The 13581-nt window shown below is 36.3% G+C and overlaps 1 protein-coding gene across 1 annotated transcript; it reads left to right on the plus strand.

Moving 5' to 3' along the window:
- The first annotated feature begins 11130 nt into the window (after positions 1-11130).
- On the plus strand, positions 11131-11550 carry LOC126068743 (60S ribosomal protein L23a-like). Its single transcript, XM_049871459.1, has one exon. The coding sequence runs from the start codon at positions 11131-11133 to the stop codon at positions 11548-11550; it is 420 nt and encodes a 139-aa protein (XP_049727416.1).
- Positions 11551-13581: the final 2031 nt, after the last annotated feature.

The following is a 13581-nucleotide window of genomic DNA, read 5'->3' on the forward strand; positions in this document are numbered from 1 at the left end:
GAGATAGAAACATAATGTAGAATAATATATATCAGCAGAGTGTAAAAGTTGGTTCTCTTAAAATACAAAACAATAAATATCCAGCAAGATAAAACAAGAAAAATTAAAATAGAAGACACAAATTAACAATGATAGAAACTGAAGATAGGATAACTACAAATGATGTAAAGGATAAATAGGTAGTTAGAGAATATTATTCTGTCAATAAAATAGCAGTGCAGATTTTTCAAATCAGTGGTTACAGGCATTTGCCACAGAAAAAGAAAAAACAAGCAAACAAAACAACACAAGTCTGAACGGGTTTACAAGCAAGTTCTATCAAGCATTCTGGGGACAAATAATTCTACTGTTACACGTTTCTTTCAAGAATTTTTTTTTTTTAAGGAAACATTCCCCATCTCATAATTTAAGCCTACCATATACTTGATGCCAAATCAGACAAAGTGAAATTCAAGAAGATGAAAATTACCCATTATTTTCCTTCATAAACATAAATGCAAAATTCCTGAACAAAGTATTATTTGGGTTTAACCCCAAAATACATACCTGTTACCCATCGTCATCAAGTTGATTTTGACTCATAGCAACCCTGTAGGACACAGTAGAACTGCCCCATCGGAAAAAAAATTTTTTTTTTTTTTAATCTTTGCAAAGGAAACCCTGGTGGCATAGTGGTTAAGTGCTATGGCTGCTAACCAAAGGGTTGGCAGTTCAAATCTGCCAGGCGCTCCTTGGAAACTCTATGGGGTAGTTCTACTCTGTCCTATAGGATCGCTAGGAGTTGGAACCTACTTGATGGCACTGGGTTTTGGTAATCTTTACAGACCCACCGATTAACATTTGAGTGCTTAACTACTGTACCGCCAAGAATCCCTTCAAAATACGTAGTTGGTATAATATTGGAAAGTAGTTAATAAACCTGTGATATAGACAGATTCTTTAAAGAGAGTGAAAAAGTAATTATGTCTCATTCACCGTACATTCATGATAAAAAATTTAGTGAATAAGCAATAGAAAAGAATTTTCTTAATCTTATAAAAAACACAGCAATCTATAGTAAAAATATAATGGGAAAATGTTAAAGGCATTGCACTTACTGTCAGAATATAGATGAAGATGCCTTCTAGCACCATGTCAATTTAACACTGAAATAATGAATGGAAGTTCAAGTGAATGCAGTAAAATGAGAAAGAAAAAGAGGACTAGCAAGGAAGTACAACTATTATAAACGGTGACAAATTTTACTTAGTTATTGTCACTTAGTACGTACTATTTTAGCTTATACTTTCTTTACTCAACATTGTTTCAAGAATGCTAATTTCATAGAGTTTATATATTATTTTCATGTGAGAACAAGTATCTCATATTAGTAGTATTTCACAGGAATGCTTTTTAATTGCATTTCTGTAAATCCAGTATGTATAATCAGGCCACGATCAATTTCCTTTGCCATTCTTAACTTTTGGTTACACAGTTCAAACAGATTTACTAAGGCAGAGTTATTAAATGGCAACATACCCGAACTAATGTGATTCCAGCAATATTAAAATATCTGAATTCTGATTCTTTTCATTATCAAGTTAAACCCTTAATCACACTTAGAAATGTAGAATTCTTTAGTCTTCTTTCTTATTCTACCACAAAAACATCTCCCTGCTTTTCCAAAAGTGACTTATTCCTATCCTATATATCTATATATATACTTTCTTTTTTTTTTTTTTTCACTTTTTAAAGCTTTACTGGATGTAAAAGGACACCACTATGCCAACTTTCAGAAATTGCTTTTACTATCCATGTAATGATGATAAGGAACCCTGGTGGTACAGTGGCTAAGAGTAATGGCTCCTAACCAAAATGTCGGCAGTTCAAATCCACCAGCTGTGCCTTGAAAACCTTTTGCAGCAGTTTTACTCTGTCCTGTAGGGTTACTATGAGTCAAAATGAACTGGAAGGCAAAAGTTTTTGTTTTTGTTTTTGTTTTTATGATGATAATGATGCCTTACCTACTTCACAGGGTTCAAGAGTCCCAGTAAGATGATGGATATTAAAGTTTTATGCAAACTGAAAATCACAATGTAAAAACAATTAGCCTTTAGGTAAAGAAATAAAAATATAGATTTAAAAAACCAAAAATTTAATTAGCAAAAATAAATTTATAAGTGGAAAACCCAATGTTGGCAGAGTCTCTGAGCTTGAGCTGTCAAGAGCAGTGGGTATTGGTTGAAAGCTTTTGCAATAGGGTTGCTATAGTGAAGGTAAATTGAGAACTCGTGACATCAGTTTATTCCTTCCCTTGTATTCACTGAAGCGTTGTTATAGGATAACTGTGGAGACCTGTTTGCTCTGTGATTCTGGGTTGGGCTGAGCCTCTTTGCAGCCTTGTGCTCATTAGCTACTGGTGAAAAACACAGGTACAGAAATTCCTCAGCAGACCATGGATGATCGGTTTTGAGCATATATATAATTTCTTATGTGATTCAATTTTTGCTCAACCACACTCACGGCTCAGATTGCCATTTTTTATGCTGATAGCCACAGCACAATTAACAAGACTAACGTTCAGCTGGTGGGCACTATTTGACAAAATATTGAAAGTATATTGTTTTGTTGTTGTTATCTTGTATTTGTTGCTAAGTTGTCCCTAAGCTCTACCCCCATCCCCACCCCATCTCAATTTTGTCTGCTACCTTGGCCTATCCCAAGGACCCTCACGGAATTCTCCACAATTTATTGTCTAACCGGTTATTTTCTTGCACAATAGAAGGCCTCTGGGACACTGCTCCAGTGCTATGGTCAGGATCTGTTCTGAGTGGATACTGCTATAAATATATACATTTAGCTCAAATTTGTCTCTTGAGCAAGTTTATTTATCCAACTGGTTATCGAACATATCTGTTTGGATAGTCAATCTGTTAAATACACACACACGTACACACACAAATTAAATTTCAAAAAAAAACCTACCTCTCATTCTGTATACACAACATCAGTTTGAATAGCTCACGATTCTGACCTTTACCTCATTGCTTAAGCTTGAAATTGCAGATCATCCCTGAACTGTTTTTCCTTGCCACCAATCATTTCTACTAAATGGCAAAATATCACTAGTTCTTCTGCTTTAGTAGCTCTCAAACTCACCCATTTCTCCGTATCTCTACTATCTTGGCTTAGATTACCATGACTTCTCCCCTGGATTAATACAGCACAGTGTCGATAGGTATTCCTGCCTCCGATATTCTTCCGAACCCTGTATCACAGCCCATATCCTTCTCCAATCAATAATTCACTTTTAGAATTGCAAGAAGTCTAAGCTACAACCTTGTAAGCTGTCTCCATGTTTCTACTTTGACCCCCTGATGCTCCTCAGGCAGAGTAGTCTTGATCATTTAAAAAATAAATTAAAGCACGACATACCTCTGTTTAAGATGGTTAATTGTTAGCGTTATTAAAATGCTAAGAATTTTTAGCTTTGATAATGAATAGAAAACCTCACATATTGTATGTAAATATTAATGGAGAGTGATTTTGGCAGGTTGCACACATAGGACACAAACATTCAGTGTGCTCCAAAACATTTTATTTTTCCTTTAAAAAATAAATCTGAGTACACTTAGGTCCATATACCTCACAGAGATATGAGTGTGGCTAAGAGCTTGGGCATAGCGAACTGATAAATCAGAATTGCAATTACCAGAGACAGGTACAATTAAGCAGAGGAAAGAGTGTACAAAGTTTCTATCTCCTGAGAAATCAGTGGCAGTTTCTTTGGAAATGTCCAGATCTATCAGTTCGAAGAACAGGATTAGAGAACTTTCTTTAATTAGAAAGTTCCCATGCACAAAGCAAGGAAAATAGTTTTCCCTCAGGCCGATGATGTTCAGAAGGGTAGAGAATCGGACTGTTAACTCAGTTCCTTTTACATGTTGATAGAGAGTCAAAGCTGTCACCATTTGATGTGTAGCATCTCCAGCTCTTCCATGAGCGTGCCAATCCTCTATGCAGCCAGAAAACTTACATAAATCCTAATAGAGAGGGTGGATGGTAGATTGGTTCTTAAAGCACTCAGTGGCTAACAAATTACCATCCCTGGATGAAAAGTGAGGTCATGAAGATTTAAATGTGGCAAGAAAGAAGGTGCTGTCTGCCCAGGAAAGATACTTAGTGTGAACCCATCTGTGGCAATAGATTAATTGCCTTCATTAGCAAAGATGTATATCTCACACCAACCATCAGTACACGTTGCAGATCCACTCAGGAGTGATTGTTCTGTTCATACAAAAAAAGCTTATTCTACAACAAAAGTTAAAGTAAATGCATTTCTAAATTTTCCACAATCTGAAACATAGCTCCATAATAAAGCATAATTAATATACCAAGTAAAGAAATGGAGATGAGGATAATGTAAAAGGAGAGAAGAGCTGTTTTAATAAACTATATTAGTTCAAATGAATGGTTTTTATAATGCTCTACAGCTGTCTTAGAGATTATCCTGGTTGAAAGAAACTACTCTCGCAGGGCTTGCTTTAGCTCTAGTCTTTAAGAAAATCAGGGTTTAAAATACAAAAGAAAACAAAATCATGCAATACAGCTCTGCCTTATTTTAGCTCATAGATTCCCCCCTTCCTCTGCCGCACCTCAGTTCAAAGAGATGACTCCTATACTTTCTTCCATTAGTGTATCGTTATCATGTATGGTGCACTGTGGAGAAAAATACCTTAGCTAGAGAAAATATTAGCTTAAAGGATTCCAAAGTAGGTGGAAGGGAATTAAGAGGTTAATTAGAGATAGATATCCACATAGCTCATGAAACATTTTAAGCAACTTATAGGCTTAAACATAATGGAAAATAAGAGAATTATTGATGGATAACAACACTCCATCTAAAGCAGTCAGAGGAGAAAGCTATCAAATCCCCAGGATAAACATATTTGGATATTGGACATAGATTAAGGTTACTTAATAAAGTAAAAAAGGAAATGTGTAAGTTGTACTTTCTATCAAAGAAAATGCCTGCATTTTTTTTTTTTTTTTGCATAAACAGATGATTTTCTGGAGGAAACATAGCATGGAAACTTTCCTATAGGGTCTCTATATAGAGGGGCATTTATCGTTGTTAGGTGCCATTGAGTAGGTTCCAACCCATAGGAACCTTATGTGCAATAGAACAAAATCCTGCCTGGTCCTGTGCTATCCTCATAATCATTGTTATGTTTGAGCCCATTGTAGCAGCCGCAGTGTTAATCCATCTCTTTGAGGGTCTCCCTCTTTTATGCTGACCCTCTACCTTACCAAGCATGATGTCCTTCTCTAGGGACTGGTCTCTCCTGATAACATATCCAAAGTACATGAGATGAAGACTGGTCATCCTTGCTTCCAAGAAGTGCTCTGGTTGTAATTTAAGACAGACTTATTCATCCATCTTACAGTACATGGAATAGTCACCTTAGTCCTCAAAGTGATACCTTGGCTTTTCAACACTTTAAAGATTTCTTTTGCAGAAAATTTGCTCAACGCAATACATCCTTTGATTTCTTGACTGCTGATTCCATGGGCATTGATTGTGGATTGAAGTAAAATGAAATCCTTGATAACATCAATCTTTTCTCCCTTGATCATGATGTTGCTTGTTGGCCCAGTCGTGAGAATTTTTGTTTTCTTTATATTGAGATGTAACTCAAAATGAAGACTTAGTCTTTCGTTTTCGTCAGTAAGTGCTTCAAATCCTCTTCGCTTTCAGCAGGCAAGGTTGTATTATCTGCATATTGAAAGTTGATAGTCTTTCACCAATCCTGATATTATGTCCTTCTTCATATAGTCTAGCTTCTCACATTATTTGCTCAGCATACAGATTGAATAGGTATGGTGAAAGGATACAACCCTGACACATACCTTTCTTGATTTTAAACCATCCAGTATCTCCTTGTTCTGTTTGAATGATTTTCTCTTATTATATTACAGGTTCCACATGAGCACAATTAACTGTTCTGGAATTCTCATTCTTTGCAATGTTATCCATAACTTGTTATGATCCACGCAGTTGGATGCCTTTGCATAATCAATAAAACACAGGTAAATATCTTTCTGGTAGTCTCTGCTTTCAGCCATAATCCATTTGACATCAGCAATGATATCTCTCATTCCAAGTCCTTGACTTTCCCACCTCAGCTTAAATTTCTGGCAGTTCCTTGTCGATGTACTGCTGTAACCATTTTTGAGTTATCTTAAACAAAATTTTGCTTGTGTGTGATATAATGATATCGTTCAATAATTTCCACATTCTGTTGCATCACCTTTACTTGGAATGGGCAAAAACATGGCTTTCTTCTAGTCAGTTGGCTAGGTAGCTGTCTTCCAAATTTCTTGGCGTAACTAAATAAGCACCTCCAGCGCTGCATCCATTTGTTGAAACATCTCAATTGGTATTCCATCAATTCCACGTTTTTCACGATGCTTTCAGGGCAGATTTGACTTCTTCCTTCAATACCATTGGTTCTTGATCATATGCTACCTCCTGAAATGGTTGAACATTGATCAATTCTTTTTGATGCAGTGACTCTCTATCCCTTCCATCTTCTTTTCATGCTTTCTGCATCATTCAATATTTTGCCCATAGAATCCTTCAAAATTTCAACTTGAGGGTTGAGTTTTTTCTTCAGTTCTTTCAGCTTGAGAAATGCCGAGCCTGTTCTTGCTTTTTTTGCTTTCTAACTCCTGGTCTTTGCACACTTCATTGTAATACTTTACTTTGTCTTCTTGAGCTGCCCTTTGAAATTTTCTGTCTGGGTGTTTTACTTCATAATTTCTTCCTTTCACTTTACCTACTCTGTGTCCAAGAGCAAGTTTCAGGGTCTCTTCTGACATTCATTTTGATCTTTCCTTTCTTTCCCATCTTTTTTTTTTTTTTTTTAATTGTATTTTAGTTAAAACCCTGGTGGTGTAGTGGTTAAGATTTCAGATGCTAAACCAAAAGGTTGGCAGTTGAAGTCCACCAGGCATTCCTTGGAAACTCTATGGGGAAGTTCTACTCTGTCCTATAGGGTCACTATGAGTTGGAATTGACTCGATGGCAATGGGTTTTGTTTTTGGTTTAGTCGAAATTAGCAAATGAATTTCTCTTTAAACAATTGACACACATATTGTTTTGTGACATTGGTTGCCAACCCCACGACATGTCAACACTCTCTCTTTCTCAACCTTGGGTTCCCCATTACCAGCTTTCCTGTCTCCTCCTGCCTTCTTGTCCTAGCCCCTGAGATAGGTGCCCATTTAGTCTCCTTTTGTTTTATGGGCCTGTCTAAACTTTGCATGAAGGGTGAACCTCAGGAGTGACTTCATTGCTGAGTTATAAGGGTGTCCAGGGACCATACTCTCAGGGTTTCTTCAGCCTCTGTAAGATCAGTAAGTCTGGTCTTTTTTTTTTTTTTCCTGAGTTAGAATTTTGTTCTGCATTTTTCTCCTGCTCTGTCCCCAAACAGAATCTTCTCTTATCCATTATTTCTAGTTACCATCGTCTCTCCGCTGTTTCACAGGCAAAGTCTCCTAAAGGATTACATATGTTTGCCTTTCTCTCTCTCACATTTCAAACTACTGAGGTCTGGCTTCTGCCCTCACCACTCCATTGTCTTGTCAATGACCTTTTTCTTTCCTCATGTATGATGTCCTTGATGTCACCCCACAACTCCTCTGATATTCAGTCACTAGTGTTCATTGCATCAAATCTAATCTTGAGGTGGTCCCCAAATTCAGGTGGGATATACTTAAGACAGTAATTTGCTTCTTGTGGACTTGTTTTAATTTTCTTCAGCTTCAACTTGAACTTTCATACGAGCAATCGATGGTCTGTTCCACAGTTGGTCCCTGGCCTTGTTCTTACTGATGATTTGAGTTTTTCCAAATCCCCTTTTATAGATTTTTTTTCTGGAAATGGAAAACATAATACAATCTTTAATATAATAGTTTGAGTAAATCAAATAGCAACACTTTACATTTTAAAGCACTTTAAAGTGTTTTTAAATAATGGAAATATTTTGGTCCTCAGAGAGATATCATTATTTCTATTTTGCAAATGAAGGAAGCGAGAGTGGTAGAAATTAGTGATTTGCACATGATCATATAAGTAAATAGGAAAGCCCAAAATACACTATATTTTCTGGTAAATACTTTGATCTCAAGCGAACTTCTTTTTGTTTTAGAAGGATTAATGGGAAACTTAAAAAACCAAAACAACAACATAAATACTCAGGGAAGAGTTTACTACATGAAGAACACAACGGACAACATGAGATGTTCTGGGTTGTTATGTAAAAGCATGAAGTTCCTGGACACTGGTTGGGCAGTGTGGCAGAGATCAGAACGGAGATGCCATGAATGGGTCCAATTCCCTGAAACGAATAAAGAATAAAAATAAACAAATAAACAAACAAAAAAAAGAATAAAGATGTTTTATTCTCATGTCAAAACAAACTCAGTTTCTCCATTTCTGAGTAACAACTTTTCAAATGATTCTTTCCCAAATTGACTCAACAAATAATAGGAATTTAAGTAAATCAAGATTCAACTACATGAGAGTAAATTATTAGTCATGTGTCTATTTATCCTAGTGGAAAGATTTTTTAAAATGACAGACCTTTTTGAAATTCTCTTTCCATGTAACCTTAGGCATGTTACTTAACTTTAACCTGACCAGTTTTTTTTGTTACCTCCAAAACAGAGATAATAGAATATTTCTCATCTTGGTATGATTGAAATTAAATGAGTTACCATATCCATACTTCTCAGAGTATGGGTCTGGTCCAGAGTAAGACCAGAAAAGAGGTAACCTTTTTATTCTCTCTTCCTAGTAATAGCCAGTTCTAGCCATCTTTTCTTCAAAAACAAAATACGTCTGATTAAATTACCATATTTACAAAAATAACATGCACCTTCTATTTTTGTTTGCCAACTATTCTCCGCCTACCCCATGAGGTATTTTTGTAAGTGCCACTATACCATTTTTTTTTTTACATGTTGCTGTGAAAAAAAAAAAAAAAACATTAGCATAGCACATTTAGGAAAACACCTTGTGGAGGGAGGGAGCAGCTGGCAAACAAACTTTAGTGCTCAACTTTATTTAATGATATACAAAAGTTCCTGTATCTTCCAAAGTCTTTCATAAATGCCATGATTCAACTCACTCTTCCACATTAAAAATTGAGTTTTTATTGCTGGTATTGTTGATTACAAGCCACAATTATAATTTCAGAATAAGTGATTTATAGCCTTTTTTGCCAGGTAATCATGAATTTTACTGAGTTGTGACTATGACTAATGGACTAATGGAGCTATCTTGTGTAGAAGTTAAAGACAGAAGCCTGGAACCCACTAATAGGAATTTTAGAGAATAAATCAAGGTTAAAATATCCCATTATAATGTATGCAGTAATGATGAAAAGCCTCATTGGATCATAGTTCTGAATAATATTATGTTTCTAGAATAACTTACAGTGGCCAGGGAAAAACTAGGACTTGGATTTATCATAAGTATGACGCCAATTGCATGCCAAGATTTTAGGTGGTATATACTAGTTAAAATTAATTCAGCTAAATTAAGTAGAAGAATTCTGAATATGTCACAAATAACATATTTGACTGGTATGTTTCCATTTTCAACTGCTTTTCTAGATGCTTTATAAAAGGAACCTGTTTCTCAGTAAGGGTTTTTATAAATCATTTCATGAAGATCTAAAATAATGCATGTGCTTATTTTAAATAGCTAAGTTTAGGGAATGCTCCTTAGGAGCATTCTACGTCTCACATATTTTGGACATGTTATCAGGAGGGATCAGTCCCTGGAGAAGGACATCATGCTTGGAAAATCAGAGGGTCAGTGAAAAAGAAGAAGACCCTCAATGAGATGCATTGACATGGTGGCTGCAACAATGTGCTCAAGCACAATAATGATTGTGAGAATGGCGCAGGACCAGGCAGTGTTTCATTCTGTCTTACATGGGGTTACTGTGAGTTGGAACTGACTCGAGGGCATATAACAACAATAACAACAAGCTTAGGGAATAAGTGTGAGAAACTAGAAAGATAGAGAAGGAAGCTACTATCAATAGCTTTCATCTTTCCAAACTCAGATACCAAATGTAATTGTGGTGGGCCAAAGATTCATTCGGTCAATAAATATTTACCAAGCCAAACATGTCACTCGGGCTATACCATTGAACAAAACTGACAGAATTCCTGCCCTCATGGAGCTTATATTCTAGTCAGGGAGACAGACAACAAACAATGCTAAAAAGTAAAATACCTAGTTATTAGAGTGAGAAGAGTGCCGAGAAAAAGAAATAAAGTAAGAGAGGGAAACAGGAAAATGTGTGCATGAGAGAGAGAATGAGAGAAAGGGCTGGAGGTATATAATTTTAGGTAGGGTAGATAGGAAGGCCTAAGAGGGAAGGTAACATTTGAATAAGACCTTAAGGAAGTAAATAAGTTGAATCATGCAATTTTCTGGGAATGGAGCATTCTTGGCAGAAGAAAGTGCAAATGTGAAGTCCTTGAAGCAGGGCTCTCTTGGGTTGTTTATGGCTTAGGAGTAGCAAAGTTGCTAAGGGAGGAGAGTGGCAGGAGATGAGATCAGGACAATTGTGCCTTCCCTTTCTTTCCCTCTCTTTCCACACTCTCCTTCACCAGGCGGGTTAATCTTCCTGACCACAGTATTTAAAGTGGGACTTTCTGTTAATCTTTATCACAGCACCCTATTGTTCCTTATTCATTATTGGTCAGCAATTATTTGCTCACTTGTTTTGGTCTATCTTTCCAACTACAATATGAATTCCATAAAGTCACAGGTTATGATATCTTGTTCACTACTCTAGTATATTTCTAGCACTTAGCACAGCATTTCATATCTAGTAGACACTGAGATGTGTGTTGTTGAATTAATGAATGATTGTTCTGTGAGGTGGATATAGTACCGTATCTACCTGCTAAAAGTTTATTAAGCTGTACACATAGGATTTGTGAACTTTCCTGCATGCACATTGTACCACACACACACACACACACACAAATCCTTACAAAAGTGACATAATGAAAACATATATATATCTATATAAAATTTAACATGATTACAGACTTTTTACAAACATGTCACTGAAAGCAAAGAAGAAAGCCTCTACCCCTCCCAAAACTGAAGCCAAAGCCAAGGCGTTAAAGGCCAAGAAGGCAGAGCTGAAAAGAGTCCACAGCCACACACACACAAAAAAAGATCTGCACGTCACCCACCTCCAGTGGCCCAAGACACTGAGGCTCCAAAGGCAGATCAAATATCTTCAGAAGAAGGCAGCCAGGAGAAACAAGCTTGACCATTATGCTGTCATGAAGTTCCTCCTGACCACTGAGTCAGCCATGAAGAAGATCAAAGATAACAATACACTTGTGTTCATTGTGGGTGTCAAAGCCAACAAGCACCAGATCAAACAGGCTGTGAAGAAGCTCTATGACGTTGACATGACCAAGGTCAACACCTTCATCAAGCCTGATGGAGAGAAGAAGGCATATGTTTGACTGGCTCCTGACGATGATGCTTTGGATGTTGCCAGCAAAATTGAGATCATTTAAATTGAGTCCAGCTGGATAATTAAAAATGTAAGTTTTTTTCACCACAAAAAGTAATAATAATAAAATAAAATTTAACATGATTATAATGAATTAAAGAGTGAAATGATAAAAAATAAATAAATAACCAACTGGACCATCATGCAGATCTCCGTAACTGTTCGGAAAGCAGGTACCCATCTTTTCTGTAATGACTCTGAGAATACCCAGAAATTTCCTACTCTTTCTGGTCCCTCTCTCTTGCCTCTGAAGAAAGGAAATTGTATTCCTGATGCTGTGTTCCAGGTAAGCAGTTGACAAAGTATCTTCCTTCCTACCAAAGTAGGTTGAAAATCTATCTCGGAAAAAGCTTTTCCCCAGAAAAGCAGATATAATTTTGCCTGAACTCTCTAATGCTGCCGTGTTTCAGTAAAGATTCAAATTAAATCATCTTTTGTTGCTGTTTGGAAGAACTAATGCCATTTAGAAGCCTTGGTAGTGTAGTGATTAAGAGTTACGGCTGCTAACCAAAAGGTGGCAGTTCAAATCCACTAGCCGCTCCTTGGAAACCCTGTGGGGCTGTTCTATAAGGTTACTATGAGTCGGAATCAACTTGATGGCAATGGATTTAATGCCATTTAATTCAGTGGAAACAGATGGCAAAATAGGAAGCTGTAATTCCAATTTACCACATCTGTCTATATAACTAATGTCTAAAATAACTAACTTTATAATAAGGTATTTTTCCTTATTTTCTTCATTATATATTAAAAATGAATGAGAACACATGTGCCTTCTAATACGAACTGAAGTTGCATGTGTATTCCAATTGCCAACTTATTTCCACTTGCTTGTGTTTTTGTGTTCAACGTATACACAGCAGGCTTTGATAAAATAATATAAATATAAGGAAGCACTCGGTTCCTTCAAAATAAATAAAACAATAATTAGGTTGCCTGGTTAAAGAATTCCAACAGATGGATTAAAATTTGACTCAGGAATACACAAACTATCTAAAACTTTTTCATCTTGTCTCATGGCTTACACAGTTGATTGGTAAGTATACTTCCTGTTCTAAATAATGATGATAATTTCAAAAAAAATTCAAATTTAGTGTTAAATAAAATCCTTCCCCAAGTTGGACACCTAGTGGTTTGAAAACATTTTTAGCAGAGGTTATTTGGTCTGGAAACTATTGCTGAGATATTTGGGACTATCTGTAGAAAGTATAGAAAATTCAGTATCTTGTGACTCCTGGGAAATATGTAAAAATATTCATCCCCTCATCCCTAGTAGACTACCACTAAATATCTTCAGAAGCCTTGGTGGTACAGCGGTTAATGGTTTGGTTGCTATCCAAAAAGTTGACAGTTCGAATCCACCAGCCACTCTTCGGAAACTTTATGGGGCAGTTCTACTCTGTCCTATAGTGTCACTATGAGCAGGAATGGACTCAACTGCCACGGATTTGTTTGTTTAAGTATCTTCAGAACTGAGTTATCTTAGTGTGATATCAGGAGGTAGACAAATACACCACCACTCTTCTTTCTTTAAAATTCTGTTAATTCAAGAATAAAAGGCTGATTATCGGGAGAGAATGTATGTTTTTCACATACATCAGCCCTTGTTTTGACTGATGGTTTAAATTCAGTTTTTGCTGTAGATTCTCTTCATCCACTACATGAAAAATGCAAAACTGGAATTAACATTTCTCTACCTTCTTATTTGCTGTAAAGGAGAATAACTTTTCTCCTGGCTTTGCTTTTATTTTGAAGACCTAATGTGCCTATTACCATCTGTTGGTTAATTTGCAAGAATGACTTATCTCTTGTACCGATCTTCTCAATCTTTAAGGGCTTAATTGACTTGTTGCTCAATAGTAAATGGATCAGGCTACTTAGTCACATTCTGACCCTGGAATGATGGAGTGTTCTTTCTAGCCAACTGGCACACCTTGGAGTGACTAGAAGACAGAAAGTAAGTTGCAGTAATGTTACAGTT

Source organism: Elephas maximus, chromosome 2 (assembly GCF_024166365.1).
Source record: "Elephas maximus indicus isolate mEleMax1 chromosome 2, mEleMax1 primary haplotype, whole genome shotgun sequence".
Lineage (NCBI taxonomy): Eukaryota > Metazoa > Chordata > Mammalia > Proboscidea > Elephantidae > Elephas > Elephas maximus.

What these genes read in the sequence shown, in the direction of transcription:
- LOC126068743 (XM_049871459.1), top strand. Translation starts at nt 11,131, where the DNA reads ATGTCACTGAAAGCAAAGAAGAAAGCCTCTACCCCTCCCAAAACTGAA.